Source organism: Balaenoptera borealis (assembly GCF_965194805.1).
Source record: "Balaenoptera borealis genome assembly, chromosome: 15".
Lineage (NCBI taxonomy): Eukaryota > Metazoa > Chordata > Mammalia > Artiodactyla > Balaenopteridae > Balaenoptera > Balaenoptera borealis.
In genome coordinates, this window is record NC_138871.1 from 44,889,912 (window position 1) to 44,906,307 (window position 16,396).

At 40.1% G+C, this 16,396-nt stretch overlaps 1 protein-coding gene across 5 annotated transcripts in view; it reads left to right on the forward strand.

The window, feature by feature from the left end:
* Window positions 1-9,273: 9,273 nt before the first annotated feature.
* The window catches only part of PNPT1 (polyribonucleotide nucleotidyltransferase 1), a 42,159-nt gene continuing 35,036 nt past the window's right edge, over window positions 9,274-16,396 (forward strand). The window contains exons 1-4 of one of the 5 annotated variants that reach the window (XM_082358122.1): window positions 9,274-9,475; window positions 14,049-14,109; window positions 14,717-14,791; window positions 15,496-15,601. In XM_082358122.1, the coding sequence (XP_082214248.1) occupies window positions 9,315-9,475; window positions 14,049-14,109; window positions 14,717-14,791; window positions 15,496-15,601 (403 nt within the window). In that variant the 5' untranslated portion in view covers window positions 9,274-9,314. The remainder of the gene's footprint in view (window positions 9,476-14,048; window positions 14,110-14,716; window positions 14,792-15,495; window positions 15,602-16,396) is intronic. The other 4 variants (XM_082358118.1, XM_082358119.1, XM_082358120.1 and 1 more) reach the window with 4 other exon arrangements.

Genomic DNA, 16,396 nt, shown 5'->3' on the forward strand with positions numbered 1-16,396 from the left:
GAGGGCTCTCCTCCTGGCTTGTAGATGGTCACCTTCTCACTGTGTTCTCACATGGCAGAGTGAGAGAAAGAGCTTTCTGGTGTTTCCTCTTCTAAGAACACTAATCCTATCAGGGTCCCACCCTTATGACCTGGTTTAACCTAAATTACTTCCTTATCCCAAATACAATCACACTGGGGGCTAGGGCTTCAACATATGAACTTTGAGGAAACACACTTCAGTCCATAGCACCTAGAAAACCCCATCTCTAGATGAATCCAACCATGTATTTTCTCCACTCTTGCCCCAAACAGGTAAACTTTGCTAGAAAAAAAATTCACCCAAATGAATAGATTTGTGATCATGAATTTCAAGGGAAACCAATCTCAAAGAGCACACAGTCATGTACCAATGTCTGGCAATCCCATCATGCTTCCTAAGCAGATTCACTTTTCTATCCCCCAAAATAACTTTCTTCCTAAACTTCATATATCTTCTCTTTCCCCCAACCCCCAAATCTCAGCTACTGGCCTTACCTCAAACTTCATTAAATATACTGAAGTAAGACAAATTTCCTTGATTCTCCCTTAGGCAAGCCTTCAAACTCACCTACATTTGCTCTTATCCCCACCTTCTCTCCCATTTCAGTGAAGGAAACTTTCCTCCCATTATGTGTAAAACAGGATGTTAAATGAGGACTTTTCCTACTGTACCAGAATTTCGGTTAACGCTCCAAAAATGAAAATAATCAGTGATAATTACCCCAACATTCTACAAGATCCAAGACAGCAGAACCAGTCCATGATTATCAACTCCCATCACCCATTCCAGCCAAAACAGAGGACACTAACAATTTGGAACTTGAATTAAAGAAAGTTATGTAGGTAGAGACTTGCCAGCCTAGTTAGGAAAGATGTGGCATTTTCCTGCCCTTTCCATGGAGGAATACAGAGCCTCCCTGCTCATCCCACCCTCAACCAAACTAAGCAATGGGAGCTCAAGAGAACCACTGAAAGAGAATTAGAAAAATATTATTTCCTTCCCCAACTAAACATTTATTAAGCTATAGAATAGACTTCCCTGGCGTCCAGTAGTTAAGACTCCATGCTTCCACAGCAGGGAGCACAGGTTCGATCCCTGGTTGGGGAACAAAGATTCTGTATGCCGCGTGGCCCAGCCAAACAATTAAAAAAAAATAGCCCTGTGATGCTATAGGAGCAAACACAGTAAGAGAGTTCTCAGGAAGGCTTGACATATGTCACCTAGAGCTGGAGGACTGGAATAAAGAATTTGAATGCATTTTTTTGATGTTTGCTGATGACTTGTAACCCTCATTGTCCCTCTTCTCCTTGTGCCTTACATCTGGGACACTGTTAAGAAAGCTCAAGTGCTCCCTCCTTTGGCAGCAGTGGGAAATCCAAAGCACACAAACCTCTGCCCACCCACACATAGGGACACTCACCCCTGCCCCACTTCATAACCACAATAAAAACTCCAAGCCAGTCTCCTTTCCTGGCTTTCTCAAGCCATTTTCAAATCAGCTTGTGAAGTCTGTCTTGCTTCCCCCATAAGCCTTATTAGGTAAGTAATACACCTTTTCATACTCACTTGGTATGTGGATGGAGGTGGGGGGTGGGGGGTGGAGGTGTCACATCAGTCTTGACATCCAACCAAATTTTGGGTGAGAGTCCATCCTGCTACTCCAAAGTGGTCATACAGGGACATTTAAGAATATGGACTCTAGTGCCTGCTTCCCACATAAGAGAATTTGGAAGCCAGAGACTGACTGGAGCCACCTGCAATGGCAGGGCAAGAAAAGAGGTCAGTGGTTGAAATAAGCTACAGTGCTACCAGTTTGGGGGGCAAGGATGTGTGAGTTTGTGTGCCAAGAGAACCCAGGGAAGCTATTTTGATGAAAAGCCAAGACAAAAGGATCTCAGCAGTAAGAAGCTGTGCAATAGAACACCAGGAGCAGAAGCTGGGAAGGTCACAAAATATCACCCAGAAAGTATCCACATTAGGAAACTGTGCAGTTTGGTGGTCTCAGCAGAGGTGGTCCCACAATACATCCCATATCACAGCCAGGTTTTGGATGTCTGCAGTAATGGGGGACATGAAAACCAGACAGTGTCAAATAAGGACTCCATTGGCTCCAGAAACTGAAATCTTTCATCTCTCTTCTGCTCTCTCCTCCTTTGTCCCAATCCTGGAAGAACCATAAAAATTATGGAGGCAAGATGAGGCTAAAAAATAAAATAATGAAAGAACAAATTCTACTTTTTCTTCACCTCTCTGGACTAGTGGAGAGGAGAGGTCTTGAATTACATGTGAGACCTCTGGCTTCTGCTTAGGATGCAGAAATCTTGAAACAGCATCCCATCCTTATAAATAACAACAGTAACAACAACAACCGACAATCTGGAAATTCACAACTCTTCTAGAACCCATTAGAGAGCTAAAATGACAGAGTAACCAGATAATCTGAAACCTAAGGAAAGATAAGAGCCTCCAAAGAGAGATAGGACATGAGCCCTTGCTTATCAGGCACAGTCACCAAAACACATTGGCAAGAAGAATTCAACTGCCATTTTTAACCAATTGCTAAAGGCCAAGTGTGGGCTGCCGAAAGACTACAGAACCCCTGGACACTGCAGATACAAGACGAATTCACAACCACTCACAGGCTCTTCTCCGTGGACCTCACTGGGCACTCACAAAAAAGCCTAGGATAAGGGGCTTCCCTGGTGGCGCAGTGGTTCAGATTCTGCCTGCCGATGCAGGGGACACGGGTTCGAGCCCTGGTCTGGGAAGATCCCACATGCCGCGGAGCAACTGGGCCCGTGCGCCACAGCTACTGAGCCTGCGCATCTGGAGCCTGTGCTCCGCAACAAGAGAGGCCGCGATAGTGAGAGGCCCGCGCACCGCGATGAAGAGTGGCCCACGCTTGCCACAGCTAGAGAAAGCCCTCGCACAGAAACGAAGACCCAACACAGCCATAAATAAATAAATAAATAAATAAATAAATAAATAAATAAATAAATAAATAAATAAATAAATAAAAAAAAAAAAAAAAAAAAAGCCTAGGATAAGAGCAAGGGTCCTGAGAAAGTGTCCTTCCTGGTGCAATCCTGGAGAAGGAGGACAGCAGTCACTGCGGGAAAGGCAGAAGCCCCACTGGATCCTTCTTCCCTACCTCCCCATAGGAATAAAAGCCTTACCCACTGTGGGAAGGTAAATGTTGTCACCCTAATGCACTGTGAAAACCCACTGCACGTGGGAGAAGAAACAACATAACCCTTTACCTCTGGGGAAGAGGCAGAATACATGCTGGGCCCAGAATCACAGCTGGAAGAGGGGCTTCAGCACTGAGAATGCTACTACCACCCAAGATCCAGGGAGATAATACCTTCCTAAGACTGAGGGTTAATCAGAACAGCATACCCCTCAACTCTCACCTCCAGAGTAACATGCTTCTTGTAACAAGTAACGGTGTTCTACTGCTGAGACACAAAAGAGTGAAGAGAGACCCTCTCTGAGGAGCAGGGCAAAGGGAAGCAGGAAACAGAGGGCATACTCGGATGAGTTCTGAAGAGAATTTAATGAAAGGACTATTTACAGAGGGGAAGGCAGATTCTGGAACTAACAGTGAGGAACGATGAGGCACTGAGAGATGGGCAACAGGAGGAAGCTGTTAAGGCTTGAAGCAGCAAGGAGGAGAAACAGTGTAATTGGAGTGATAGCCAGAGTCAAGCAAGCAGGGCCACCTGGAAGGTGCTGCAGTGACAGGCAGAAGCAGTCACTGCCACGCCACAAGGAATTAAGGTTCTATGTTTTTAATTTCTCTCTCCTCTAGTCCTTTGATCTCCTGCTGGTGTCTCCCACTGGCTGACCCAACCAAAAGTCAGAGGGCCAGGAAGTCGGGGTGTTACAATCCATAAATCAGCCCCTTGGGGTACAGGACAGAGCTGAGAAGGGTAGAAAATGGACGGAGCAGGTGCAAATGGAAAATACCTAGCATAGTACATCCTAGCTTTCCTCTTGCAACAAGGTTGGCTCCATTTCCATAGACTTGGCAGCCTCTCCCTCCTTAGGGCTCAGACCCAGGCCTCTTCTCCTTTCTTTCTAACCTCTCTCTAGGTGATATCATGCATTTCCATGGCTTGTGACATCGTTGGTATGCTGATTACTCTTATTACTCTAGGTCCTCTCCTTGAATCAGATCCAACCGTTTTGACAGCGACTGCCACATTCTTGCTTACCACTCTCTAGCCACACTGGCTTTTCCATATGTCCTCACAGAAGCCAAACTCTTTCCTGACTTAGGGGTAACCATCCCCTGCAAGTGGCTTCTCCCCCCTGGCCCCCATGTCTCAGAAGCCATCTCCTTCTCATCCTTCAGGCTGGCTTAAATGTTTCTCCTCAGGAAGTCTTTCCCTGGGCACTTTATTTGATGTAAATTATGCCTTCATCCCACTATTTTCTATCTTCACACCTGTTTATCCCCTTCTTAGCATTAATCACACTCTAGTTTTTCTGTTTGTTTGGTTGTGTTTTTGTCAGTCTCTCATACTATATTGCAAGCTCCATAAAGCAGGGATTTTTATGCCCTATGACTGTCTTGACACCCTTATATCCTCTGAGCCTAGCATATAGTGCCTGACATAAAGCAGGCATTTAATAAATATTACATTGGGACTTCCCTGGTGGCTCAGTGGTTAAGAATCCACCTGCCAATGCAGGGGACACGGGTTCGATCTCTGGTCCGGGAAGATCCCACATGCCGCGGAGCAACTAAGACAATGCACCACAACTACTGAGCCCGCGCTCTAGAGCCCGCAAGCCACAACTACTGAGCCCGCATGCCACAACTACTGAAGCTCATGAGCCTAGAGCCGTGCTCTGCAACAAGAAAAGCCACCATGATGAGAAGCCTGCACACTGCAACAAAGAGTAGCCCCAGCTCACCGCAACTAGAGAAAGCCCACGCGTAGCAACGAAGACCCAACACAGCCAAAAATTAATTAATTAATTAATTAAAAATAAATAAATATTACATTTTCCACATGCCAGGGACTATACTTAGTTCCATAAAAATAAGGCTGCATTTAAATCCACATAACAACCCTAAGAGGTAGATATTTTCATTCTCATTTTACAAATGAGGAAAAGGAGGTATAGAAAGGGTAAGTGACTTACCAAGAGTCACATGTTTAAGAGGTGACAGAGGTGAGATTCAAACCTAGACAATCTGATTCCAGAGCCAGCACTTTTAACCACTATGCAGTACCTATTCCCACATTCATTTCCATGGGTGAAATAATGACTATGTGAATTAATTAATAAAGTGGGAGGACAGACATAGACTGTACCCATAAGTCAGCCTGGGGAAGTCTGAGAAGATAGTATTGAAGCTGAGACCAGAAGACTGAGTTTGCAAGACTGACACTTGAGAGGGGATGTGTGCAAAGCACAGAGAATCATACATGCAAAGGCACAGAGGCAGAAGAGAAGGTGATATGTTAGAGAAGAACAAGTAGTTCAGTTTACTTGGAATATAAAATGAGGAGAGGGGGGCTTCCCTGGTGGTCCAATGGTTAAGATTCCACATTTACACTGCAGGAGGCACTGGTTCCATCCCTGATCAGGGAACTAGATCCTGCATGCCATGTGGCCAAAAAAATAAAATAAAATAAAATGAGGAGAGGGAGATAAAGAAGTAGGGTAGTAAGTCAAAATTGATGAGGCTAAATAGTCCACACAAAGCAGTTGAGATTTTATCGTGTAGATTAAAGATTTAGGAAGCCACTGAAGAAGTTTAATCAAGATGGAGACACATTTAGGTTTGTGATTTAGAAAGCTCCCTCTGGCAATGGTGTTGAGCAGACTTTCTTAATGCTGAATAGGCTACACTCTTTCAAGAAAAAAAAAATTTTCATGTATCCCTTCAGTGTCCGAAGATACTTTTTATTATGTTGCTTAAATATGCACAAATATATAACAAAACATAAGCTCCTTATTCTGGTAGCTTAGTCGTAAAACTAAAATAAATAAATAAATAAATAACTATTTATCAATATTAAACCAAACTACAAACCAAATTAAATTTTAATTAACAATCATTTAATGCAATGGTGTTTTACTTAAATTAAATTGCTACTCAGAGGGTGCAGTGGTATTAACTATTTTGATGCAGGTTGATTGGAGTTTGAAGAAAAGAGAAAAGGAGATCTGAGAAACATTGCTGGTGGATTTAAATTGGATCACCGTTAATGTGCTTCAAGGTAAAGAAACTGATTTTAAATTATATTTTGACTGTCGAACTAGACTTGGCAGAACTATACTTCCAGAATGTGAGGTTCAATTTCAGATTGAACCTCATGGGTCATAGCTTCAGTAGCTACAACCACAAGAATTTAAACATTTTATACGTTTCTTTCCACGTCAGTCTTAAAATGCTTAATGTAAACATAGCCTGATCATCTGTATGACTACTTCATAATAATGCTCTGCCACAAGATTTCACTATCCACATTTGCCTTGGAGTTTATGATCCAATTACTACCATTTCAATTATTTTGGATTGGTGTGAGGAAACAGTTGGGTTTAATGTGCACATTCTGCTTTCTAGCATTTCCAACTGGATGAAAGCTAACCGATCCATGGTTAGTTTCTGAAGGAAAGAAGGTTGTTCAGTATTTCAAACAGAGAAAACTAGAGGGAAAATTAAGAAAAGGCTGAATTACATAAAAAGGAACGAAATTGGGTCACTTGTAGAGACTTGGATGGACCTAGGGACTGTCATACAGAGTGTAGTAAGTCGGAAAGAGAAAAACAAATATCGTATATTAATGCATATATGTGGAATCTAGAAAAATGGTACAGATGAACCGGTTTGCAAGGCAGAAATAGAGACACAGATGTAGAGAACAAATGTATGGACACCAAGGGGGAAAGCGGGGCGGGGGTGGTGGTGGGATGAATTGGGAGATTGGGATTGACATATATACACTAATATGTATAAAATAGATAACTAATAAGAACCTGCTGTATAGAAAATAAATTAATTAAATTAATTTTTTTTTAAAAGGCTGAATCAAAGCTGAATCTACCATTTATTGAGTTGCTGACAATGTGCCATGTACTGTGATAAACATCTTACATCCTCTGTCATGTTTAATCTTTACATAAATCCTTTGAGACTTGTATTATCCATTTCTATAGATGAAGAAACTGAGGCTCAGAGAGATAGGGTCAGACAACTAGCAAATGGCAAAGCCAAGACTGGGACCATTCAGGACTAACTTTGTTACCGATTCCCAATGGGTCCGAGACCCCTCAATCGGTCGATGGGTCCTTTGCCTAGAGTTGAAAATGTCAATCAAATGAAACCAGATTTGGTATAGCACAGCAGAAACTTTATTCATTCATCAAGGAATGGAGAAGGGAGATACTTTGTCACCCGTACCAGTCCCTGGGAGCTAATGGATACTTGCCTTGATTTATCTCTTTATTTCCAAATCACCTGGTGTTTGACAGCGTTGTTTTGCAGCTGTGCTTTAAGAGATATGCAGTGGTCAACTGTCCTGAACCGGCTCTGACTTGACCACAGGAACGCACCTACACAGACAAGACCTGGAAGTATCCAAAAGTTACCTCTGCTTCATTACTGTGCTACAATCTCTGCCCAAGGGGAGGATTTGTATTCTGCTAGGCACAATTCATGCCTTGTGCAGAGAAGCATGGAAAACTGCGTATGCCCCAGCTACCCCCAGCTGCCCCTGGAAATCTCTACCCTTTCCTACAGCCCTGATGACTTATCTGCCTCTTACCCCTTAAAATTCCCTTACTCCCCTCCCTTTGGGGAGAAGGTATTTTTAGAGCATGAGCTCTCCTTTCTCAATTCCTTCATCAATAAAAGTTTCTGCTGTGCTATACTGAACCTGGTTTCATTTGAGTGGCATTTGCAACTCCAGGCAAAGGACCCATTGAGGGGTCACTGACCCTTTGGGGATTGGTAACAACTTCAAGTCTATGCTCTAAACTACTAGGCAATACTGCCTAAATGAAAATGATTATATAGTACTTAGGTACTCTACCAAAAGGTGATTTCGTATTCTTATTTTATAAATCTAAAATCATGTTGAATTGTGGCAGGTAGATTCTGATAGATTTGTCCTTATAACAGGTCTCAGTAGAATGGTCTTGGAAACACTGACAAGGTAAAGTCAAAGGTAGAGGAAGAGGCAAAAACTACTTTAACACTAAATACCTATAAATAGAGTTAACAGTAATCCCTTCTATTGGCATGGAAATTCCAAATCAGTGATAATAGCTCTTGAGAGCAAGGTATAAGGGAGCTGCTTTGCCACCAAATATTATAATTTGTCTGTCTGGAGTTAACATTTTTTGTTCTTAAAACCCTGCTTGAATGTGCATTGGATTTTGTTTGGATTTCTTTGGGGGGGATGGGATTATGACCTTAAAAGAGAAATATGACCCTCATAGTAGAAAAATGATCATTTGGTTCATTCCAGGAACCACGTTAATATTTTCCAACAGGCAGATTAAGAGGGGTGGGAGAAATTTATCCACCCCCTAGAAATGGATCAAATTCAAATTCCAAAAACTTTTTTCATTTTCCAAAACATTTTTTTTTAAATAGTAGCAAGCACTTTGCATTTAAGAGTTGGTTTAGAAAGTATTAACACTTGAAAATACAAAACAGGCAGAGGAATAAACTGCTAAATATTATCAATGGAAAGGAAGATGAATCCAAAATGATCATAAAGATATATAAAATGATGATATAGGTCAACAAGAAGTGAAATTAACTTACTAGAAATAAATTAACGCAAACCTTCGTAGTAATATATTTGTTGTTTGAATTTATAAAATAAAAGCCAGGGCGGAGGAGGGGAGAAAGATCTCTTTCCATGGCCCACTACGCAAATTCTCCTAATTCTCAGCTCCCATAAGCCAAACAATAATGTGTTTTCTGATTACTTCTATTACTACTATATTTACTCTACTTATTAAACACTTACATTATTCTAGGACTTTCTTTTAAACTACGATAGCAAAACAAAAAACAACCAAAAAGCCCACATTATTTTTCTAATTGTTGTTCATTGGCTAATACGGAAAGAAGGACTGGTTAAGTCACAGTCGCGTTCAGATAGGTTTGGCCCTCTCTAGGTTTCGTAGAAAGCGGCCTGGTATCCGCTTCCCCAGCGTTCCCCACTGCACCGCAGAAACGAAACTGCATTAGGCCCCGCCCACTACCTGCTGAGTAAGCCAATCAGGGCGCAGCCCGGGCTGAGCGCTTGCCTGGTGTCATGGCGGCCTGCAGGCCTTGCTGCTCGTGCCTCCAGCTCCGGCCACTGGGCCGTGGTCCCCTCCGTCTGCCAGGGCGGGGTCGGACACTCACCCAGTTGCAGGTGCGAGCACTATGGGACGGGGCGGGGTCGCGAACCGTGGCCGTGGACTTAGGCAGCAGGTAAGGAACGGTGTGCGTTCTCCGTTCTTTCACAAAGCGTCATGACAGGGCAGCCCGAGTACATTCACCTCCTAGAGTACGAATCCGACACCCCAGGTCTCTTTCCCCCTCTTTATCCCAAACCTAAATTCCAAATTTCCCTTTCCGGGTTTGGAGTCTGTTTCTTGGCACCCTCCTTCTCGCGCTGTCTCAGCCTCGTGCCCTTTGCTTCTTGTTCCTCCCTTCTGCCCTGCTCCGGGCTTCTTTTCCCCAGCTGAGTCTGTCCACCCGATTTCCGTTCCCTTTCTTTTCGGGGACTCCTGGGCTATGAAATGAAAAGATAATGCGTTGATAATTGATGCTTACGTCATCCAATTCAGTTTACTGCCTAAAAAGCTTGGCCTGTATGACCCTGGGTAGGAAGGGAAGGGCAAGGTCAGTTTATTGAACGCCGGTTATATGATATTCTCATGTTTAAGCCTGTAGTAAATGTATTAAAACAACAGAGGCTCAGAGAAGGTTAGGTAGCTTTCTCAGAGTCAACCAAAGCTAGTACTATGAGGCTAGGTGGATTCTGAACTTGTTTTTCAAACCGTTACTCTCTTTAGGGGTCTGTTTGCCAGAATTCATGTCTAAAATCACTTTTTAAAAACTACCGGATTCATTTTTAGAATAAATGAAACTGCTAATGCTTACTTTATATATCTACACCTTTCACATGTACTTTTAAAAAAACTTTGATCCTAGTTCATACAAAAGCCAGAAAATCTGGCTTTGAATCCAAGACTTCCTCCCTAAGTTACTGAATGATCTTTGAACAAGTTACTTCACTACTTCCGGGCCCCCCCCCAACCCCCCCCTCTGCCCTCCAAATTAAGAGACTGAATTAGATAAAGATTCAGCAAACTTCTTCTGTAAGAGGCTAGATAGTAAATATTTTAGACTTTGTGGGCTGCATACTGTGTCACATATTCATGTGTGTATACAAACCGTCTAAAAATGTAAGAAACAGTCTTAGGTGAAAGGCTGTAAAGAAACATGCTGTAGTTTGCTGACCTCTAGACTAGATGATCTCTAAGGTCTTTCCACCTCTGGCATTCCTTGATTTTGATTTTTTGAGGGAAAAGGTATCTCTTCCATTCTTCAAGGACTGAACATTTATTCTTCTCTGAAGAAATGCCCCAGAACATTTCACTCAACAGACATTTCCTATTTGTTAGGCATGAGGGACTCAAAGCAACAAGATTAGCCTCTGCCCTCCAAATTTTTCATGAATAATCTACTTTGAATCTTTCATTTATTAGTCAACCTGGACCTCTTTTGTAACCTCTTTTTAAACCTGTGTCATGTGTTGTAACAATGAGATTCATAAATATCATACCTGCTGGGTAAATCAATTATTTTCTTTGTCATAAGTTTGTTGTTTGCAGCAAACTTTTTTGGGTGATTACTATGTACCACATACTTTATACTTGTTATAAGTATTCTTTACAATGCCCTAGGAGATTGTATACTATTGTGGTAAATGTATTTAATACTCATAGTAACCTTTGGGGTAACTTTAATTTTCATTTAAACAAGTTATTGAGCATCTATGATATTGAGTTACAAGGCACTAGAGACAGTCTGATGAGGAAGTAAGATAAACAGAGGTTCAGTGCTGAGAAAATCAGTGTGGGAAAGGTATTAAGTATGAACAGGGTGCTAAAGGAGCACAGAGGGATGTTTATCACACCCTAAAGCTTACTGTTCAAGGTGAATCCTGAAAGGCAATAAGGTAGCAGAGAAAGTGGCAAGCGCAATTGCAGAGAAGTGAGAGAGTGCATTGAGTAACTACAAATAACTTACTGTGGATGGAGTGAAAGATGAAATGTGAGTTAGCAACAAAGCAAGGCCAAATCATAAAGGTGGGTGTTTTGTTTTGTTTTGTTTGCAGGGGTGGGGGTGGGGTGAGTTCTGTATCAATACTACTGAATTTTTCTTGGTGGAAGTTGGAGTAAGGTGGTTACATTCCATACCATTTTGCAAGTGTTTCTAAAAATGTTCTTTAAGCATCTCTCTCTCCCTGGAGTTCTACTTCCTGTGGCAGGTGGCTCCTCTTTTCCCTTCTATCTTCCTAAGCTACCTCCTCCCACTCTTCTGCCCACCAATAGGATCTCCCTGCTCATCTTATCCTTTTTATTATTTATTTTTTTCAAAAGTATTTTTTGATTAGGTATTCACTCATATGGTTCAACATTTAAAAAGCTCAAAAATCTCCTTCCCATACAGTTCCATAGCCACCCAGTTCCAGTTCCAGAAGCCACTGATGTGTTAGCAATCTATTATGTATTTGGAGGTATTTTATACATTAAAATGTTGGCAAGTAAATTGATAAGAGGTAAAATCAACCATGAAATACAAAACTAACAACAGATTTGCACCAAAAACAACTAAAAGTGCATTAACAGAAAAAATTACATAGGTCAGTTAACACCAACTGAGATCATGAGACAATGGAAAGTAACCACCTGGTTCTTTACATACTATAAATTGCACACACCTGGGGAAAAAAACAGTTTAAATTAGGGCAGTCACCAAGGCAGGACCATAGGACTATCTGGTGGGTGGTCTAGGACCCCTAAAGGAGACACTGGCTAGACTCAAGAAAGGGAACAAAGAAAGTAGGAGAATTTGGTATTTGACTATAAATCAAGCGTGGGTTTGAGAACACTGGGGGCACTGCAGAGCTGGTTTGTTTGTTTTATTTGCTTGTTTGCTTTTCTCTCACCAACTCATTCAGTCCCCATTGTAAATACAGTCGTCCTTCAGTATCTGTGGGGAATTGGTTCCAGGATACCAAAATCCAAGGATGCTCAAGTCCCATAGTCAGGCCTCCCTATTCATAGTTCTGCATCAGATGATTCCACCAATGGAAGACTGTGAAGAACTGTGTTTACTAAAAAAAAAAAATCCACGTATAAGTGGACCCTTGCAGTTCAAACCCATGCTGTATATTAGCTTTAGAAGCTTTTAACAGTGCTTTCCTGGCTCCACTTCTCTCCTGGTTTTTGACAGAATTGGGAGGGCTTATTCTTAGCCAGGATAGTCTACTCCTTGGCTCATCCTTGTCAGTATCCGTACTCTCTTCCCTGATACACTCGTTTGTCAGTTGGCAGACATTTGGGTTGTTTCCATTGGGGAGCTGTTATTAATAATGCTGCTGTGAAGGTTTATGTGCAGATTTTTACATGGACATATGTTTTCATTTCTCTTGGATATATACAGGAGTAGAATTGCTGGGTCATATAGTACTTCTTTGTTAACCTTTTGAGGAATTGCCAGATTACTTCCCAAAGCAGATGCACCATTTTACATTTCAATCAGCAGTGTATGAGAGTTCCAGTTTCTCCACATCGTCATCAACACATAACATCCTAATAGATGTGAACAGTATCTCATTGTGGTTTTGATTTGCATTTCCGTAGTGGCTAATGATGATGAGCATATTTTCATTATTTGTTGGCCATCTGTTGATCTTCCTTGAAGAGACATCTGTTCAAATCCTTTGCCAGTTTTTAAAACTGGGTTTCTTTTTATTGTTAAATTGTACGAATTCTTTACATATTCTAGATACAAGTCCCTTATCAGGTATATGATTTCAAAATAATTTCTCCTATTCTGTAGGTTTTCTTTCACTTTCTTGATAATATTCTTTGAAGCATGAAAGTTTTTAATTTTGATGAAGTCAGATTTATCTATTTTTTTCCTTTTGTTACTTGTGCTTTTGATGTCATCTATAAGAAGACGTTGTCTAACCCAAATTTATGAAGATTTATTCCTATGTTTTTTCCTTAGAGTTTTATAGTTTTAACTTTTACATTTAAGTCAATAATCCATTTTGAGTTAATTTTTACTTATAATACGAAGAAAGGGTCCAACTGTATTAACTTTTTTGCACATGGATATCCAATTGTCCCAGCACCATTGGTTGAAAAGACTGTTTCTTTCCCCCATTGACTTATCTTGGCGCCACTGTAGAAAATGAAGGTGTCTGCAGTCAGTCTTGGAGTTTATATTTGGAAAGCAATGAGGGAAATTTTAAAGGATTTAAGGAGAGAAATGATCCAGTTTTTGTGGTAAAAGGCTACTTTAGTCAACAAGGCAAGGGTGGTAAAACAAAAGAGACTAAGGTGGTAAATGGGAAAAACACTTAAGAAGACAGCTTCTGGGGATATATGTATACATATAGCTGATTGATTCACTTTGCTGTACAGCAGAAACTAACACAACACTGTAAAGCAACTATACTCCAATAAAAATTATTTTAAAAAAAAGAAGAAGAAGAAAGCTTTTGCACCCCAGAAATACTGTGTCATTCAGATTATCCTGTGCCTTGGTTTCTATGTTTTTCCTAAAGCAGCTCTTAAATTCCCCTGTATCTTCAATAATGATAGTGAACTCTATCCCTTTTTAGTTTGTTTTTTGCTGGTTGGGGGCCTATGGGGCTTGGTAACCTTTAGTTCTTCTATTAGAATCTTTAATTGCTTTATACTAAGCTGGGAATTGTACTGATGACCTAAGTCCTTTTGTATTGAATTTTTATTTTAAACAGAAAATTAGAATTATCCTCTGGAAAACTGGCCAGATTTGCAGATGGCTCTGCTATAGTACAGGTAAAAAGTCCAAGTTGTTAAATTTTCATCTTAAAAATGGTTATCAAGACTGGTACTGAATATCTTTACATCATGTAACTTCTTAGAATTTTGGTATTGGAAATTAATTCAGACCATTTGTAGTGTCAGAACCATTCCAGACAACCAGGGAGTCAGAGGACTAGGTATATTAAATGAACTTTAAGATCTCTTCCAAACTTGGGGTTCTGTTTTATTCTTGTAAATTCTGTAATGCTTTTCTAGAGAAAGTAATTTTACAGGTTTCTTCAATAGTAATACTTGGGAAATTTTTCTTTATAGTCTAAATTTCCTAATAAGAAGTAGAAACTATGATTGGATGTGACTAAGCTATCAGTGAGCCTTTTCCCTTTAGTTCTGTTGCTTTTGAAAAACTTAGACTATTAGACTTTTCTAATACAGATCATGATCATGCAGAAGGGATTAAGATCGGACTACTTGTGAATAATTATTTTCATAGTCATTTTGTCATGGAATAACATTTCTCTTCCCTTCATTTAACTGAGGGAGGATTCAGTCATTCACTGCTTATATGTTAATATCCGATTTTAAAAGAATTTACCAGTGTTGTTGTTTATGTTTAACTAAGTCAGGTGACACTGCAGTGATGGTCACAGCGGTCAGTAAAACAAAACCTTCACCTTCCCAGTTCATGCCTTTGGTGGTAAGTACTTGCTGATTTTTCTGAACTGTAATATAGCATAAATATAGAATTTGTAGTATTTTCGTCCAGTGTCTAGTGAGTACAAAGTGTAAACTTTGCACAATAAAGGATTTTCCTTAATTGTTTGATACTGAGTCATTAAAAGAATTTAAACTGATTGCTTCATAACCAACTCTCATATTAGTGGTAAGCATACTTTACAAGGTCCAAGTTCGTTAAGTTGACAAAAACAGTGGAAGTGCACAAGTACTTTGATGTTTAATAAGCAATGAATTCATTGCTTTCATAAATTTCCCTTTAGTATGAGTCTGCAAGTATATGTTTGGTGAAGAGTAAAGAGCTCATTAGTATTTTATGGCTTCTTTTATTATGAAAAGGGGAATGCAGTTATATCTAAGAGAGGTAATACAAAAAAGGCAATGTTGAACTTGACCAGGATAAGCTACTCTGGGAAGTAGGGAGGCTACACAGTCATCTGACTAAGTGGAAGGCTTTTTAAAAATCCATTTGCTGAAACATTTCTATCAGCTCCCCTTTCCCTAAGAGATACAAAACACTAAAAGTAAACAAAATATTCTCCACTCTTAGTCTGGAATATGCTGTTGCAACCTCAGGAGAATTGTAGCTATATAGTAATTCTTGGGGAATAGTTTGCTACTACAAAAAGCAGTCGAATGACCTGCATTTTTTCATTGCTACTTCAGGTTGACTATAGACAGAAGGCTGCTGCAGCAGGTAGAATTCCCACAAACTATCTTAGAAGAGAGATTGGATCTTCTGATAAAGAAATTCTTACAAGTCGAGTAATAGGTAAGATATTTAGATAGAGGCATTAACCCTCTCTGATAAGCCTGTGTTAGTATCTCTTTTCTTCCATCTGTATTCTACAGTATCTCTTAAATTTTCTTTCACTACATTAACACTGCCTAAGATTATTTACTTTCTGTATCCTCTCACTCAAATGTGGGCTCCATGAGAGAAAAAGCTTTTTGTTTGTTTAATACTGAATCCCCTATACCTGGCATACTGCCCAGCACAAAATAGGCATTCAGTAAATATTTGTTGACCAAATGAATGAATCTCTATTAATCATATAAATTCTGTGGCCCACGCCTCTACTCTGTTGAACCTATCCTGAGTATTTTTCATTTTTATGTTCAGCATGGTAATTCCTGAAAGCATTATATTCATCAACTACTAAAATATGTTTATAACCTTTCAAATCTTCGACATCCTTAAATATTGTGGGATCATTTGTAGTCTATAGCTCTTCTACCCAAAATTTCTACTTTATATTTATATGCATTCATCAGACACAGAATACCAAGGAAGGATTTTCTTTTGGTCTACTGTTGGTTAAGTCTCTTTCCTCTGCTTATATAAATAAATAACAAATAAGCAATGAATTCTGATGCCTGTGGAACCAGAATGAAAAGCTGCTCCCCAATTTTACACTTGGGTGCTCTTGCCCTGCTAGTTTTTCATCTTTAGGGCATGATGTATATTACCATTTATCTGTGACCCTGTCAGTAAATTAGTCCAAGGGTTTTGTTTTTCTTATTATTGTTTTGTTTTATTGAATAGCTAGTTATATTATTTTTTAGC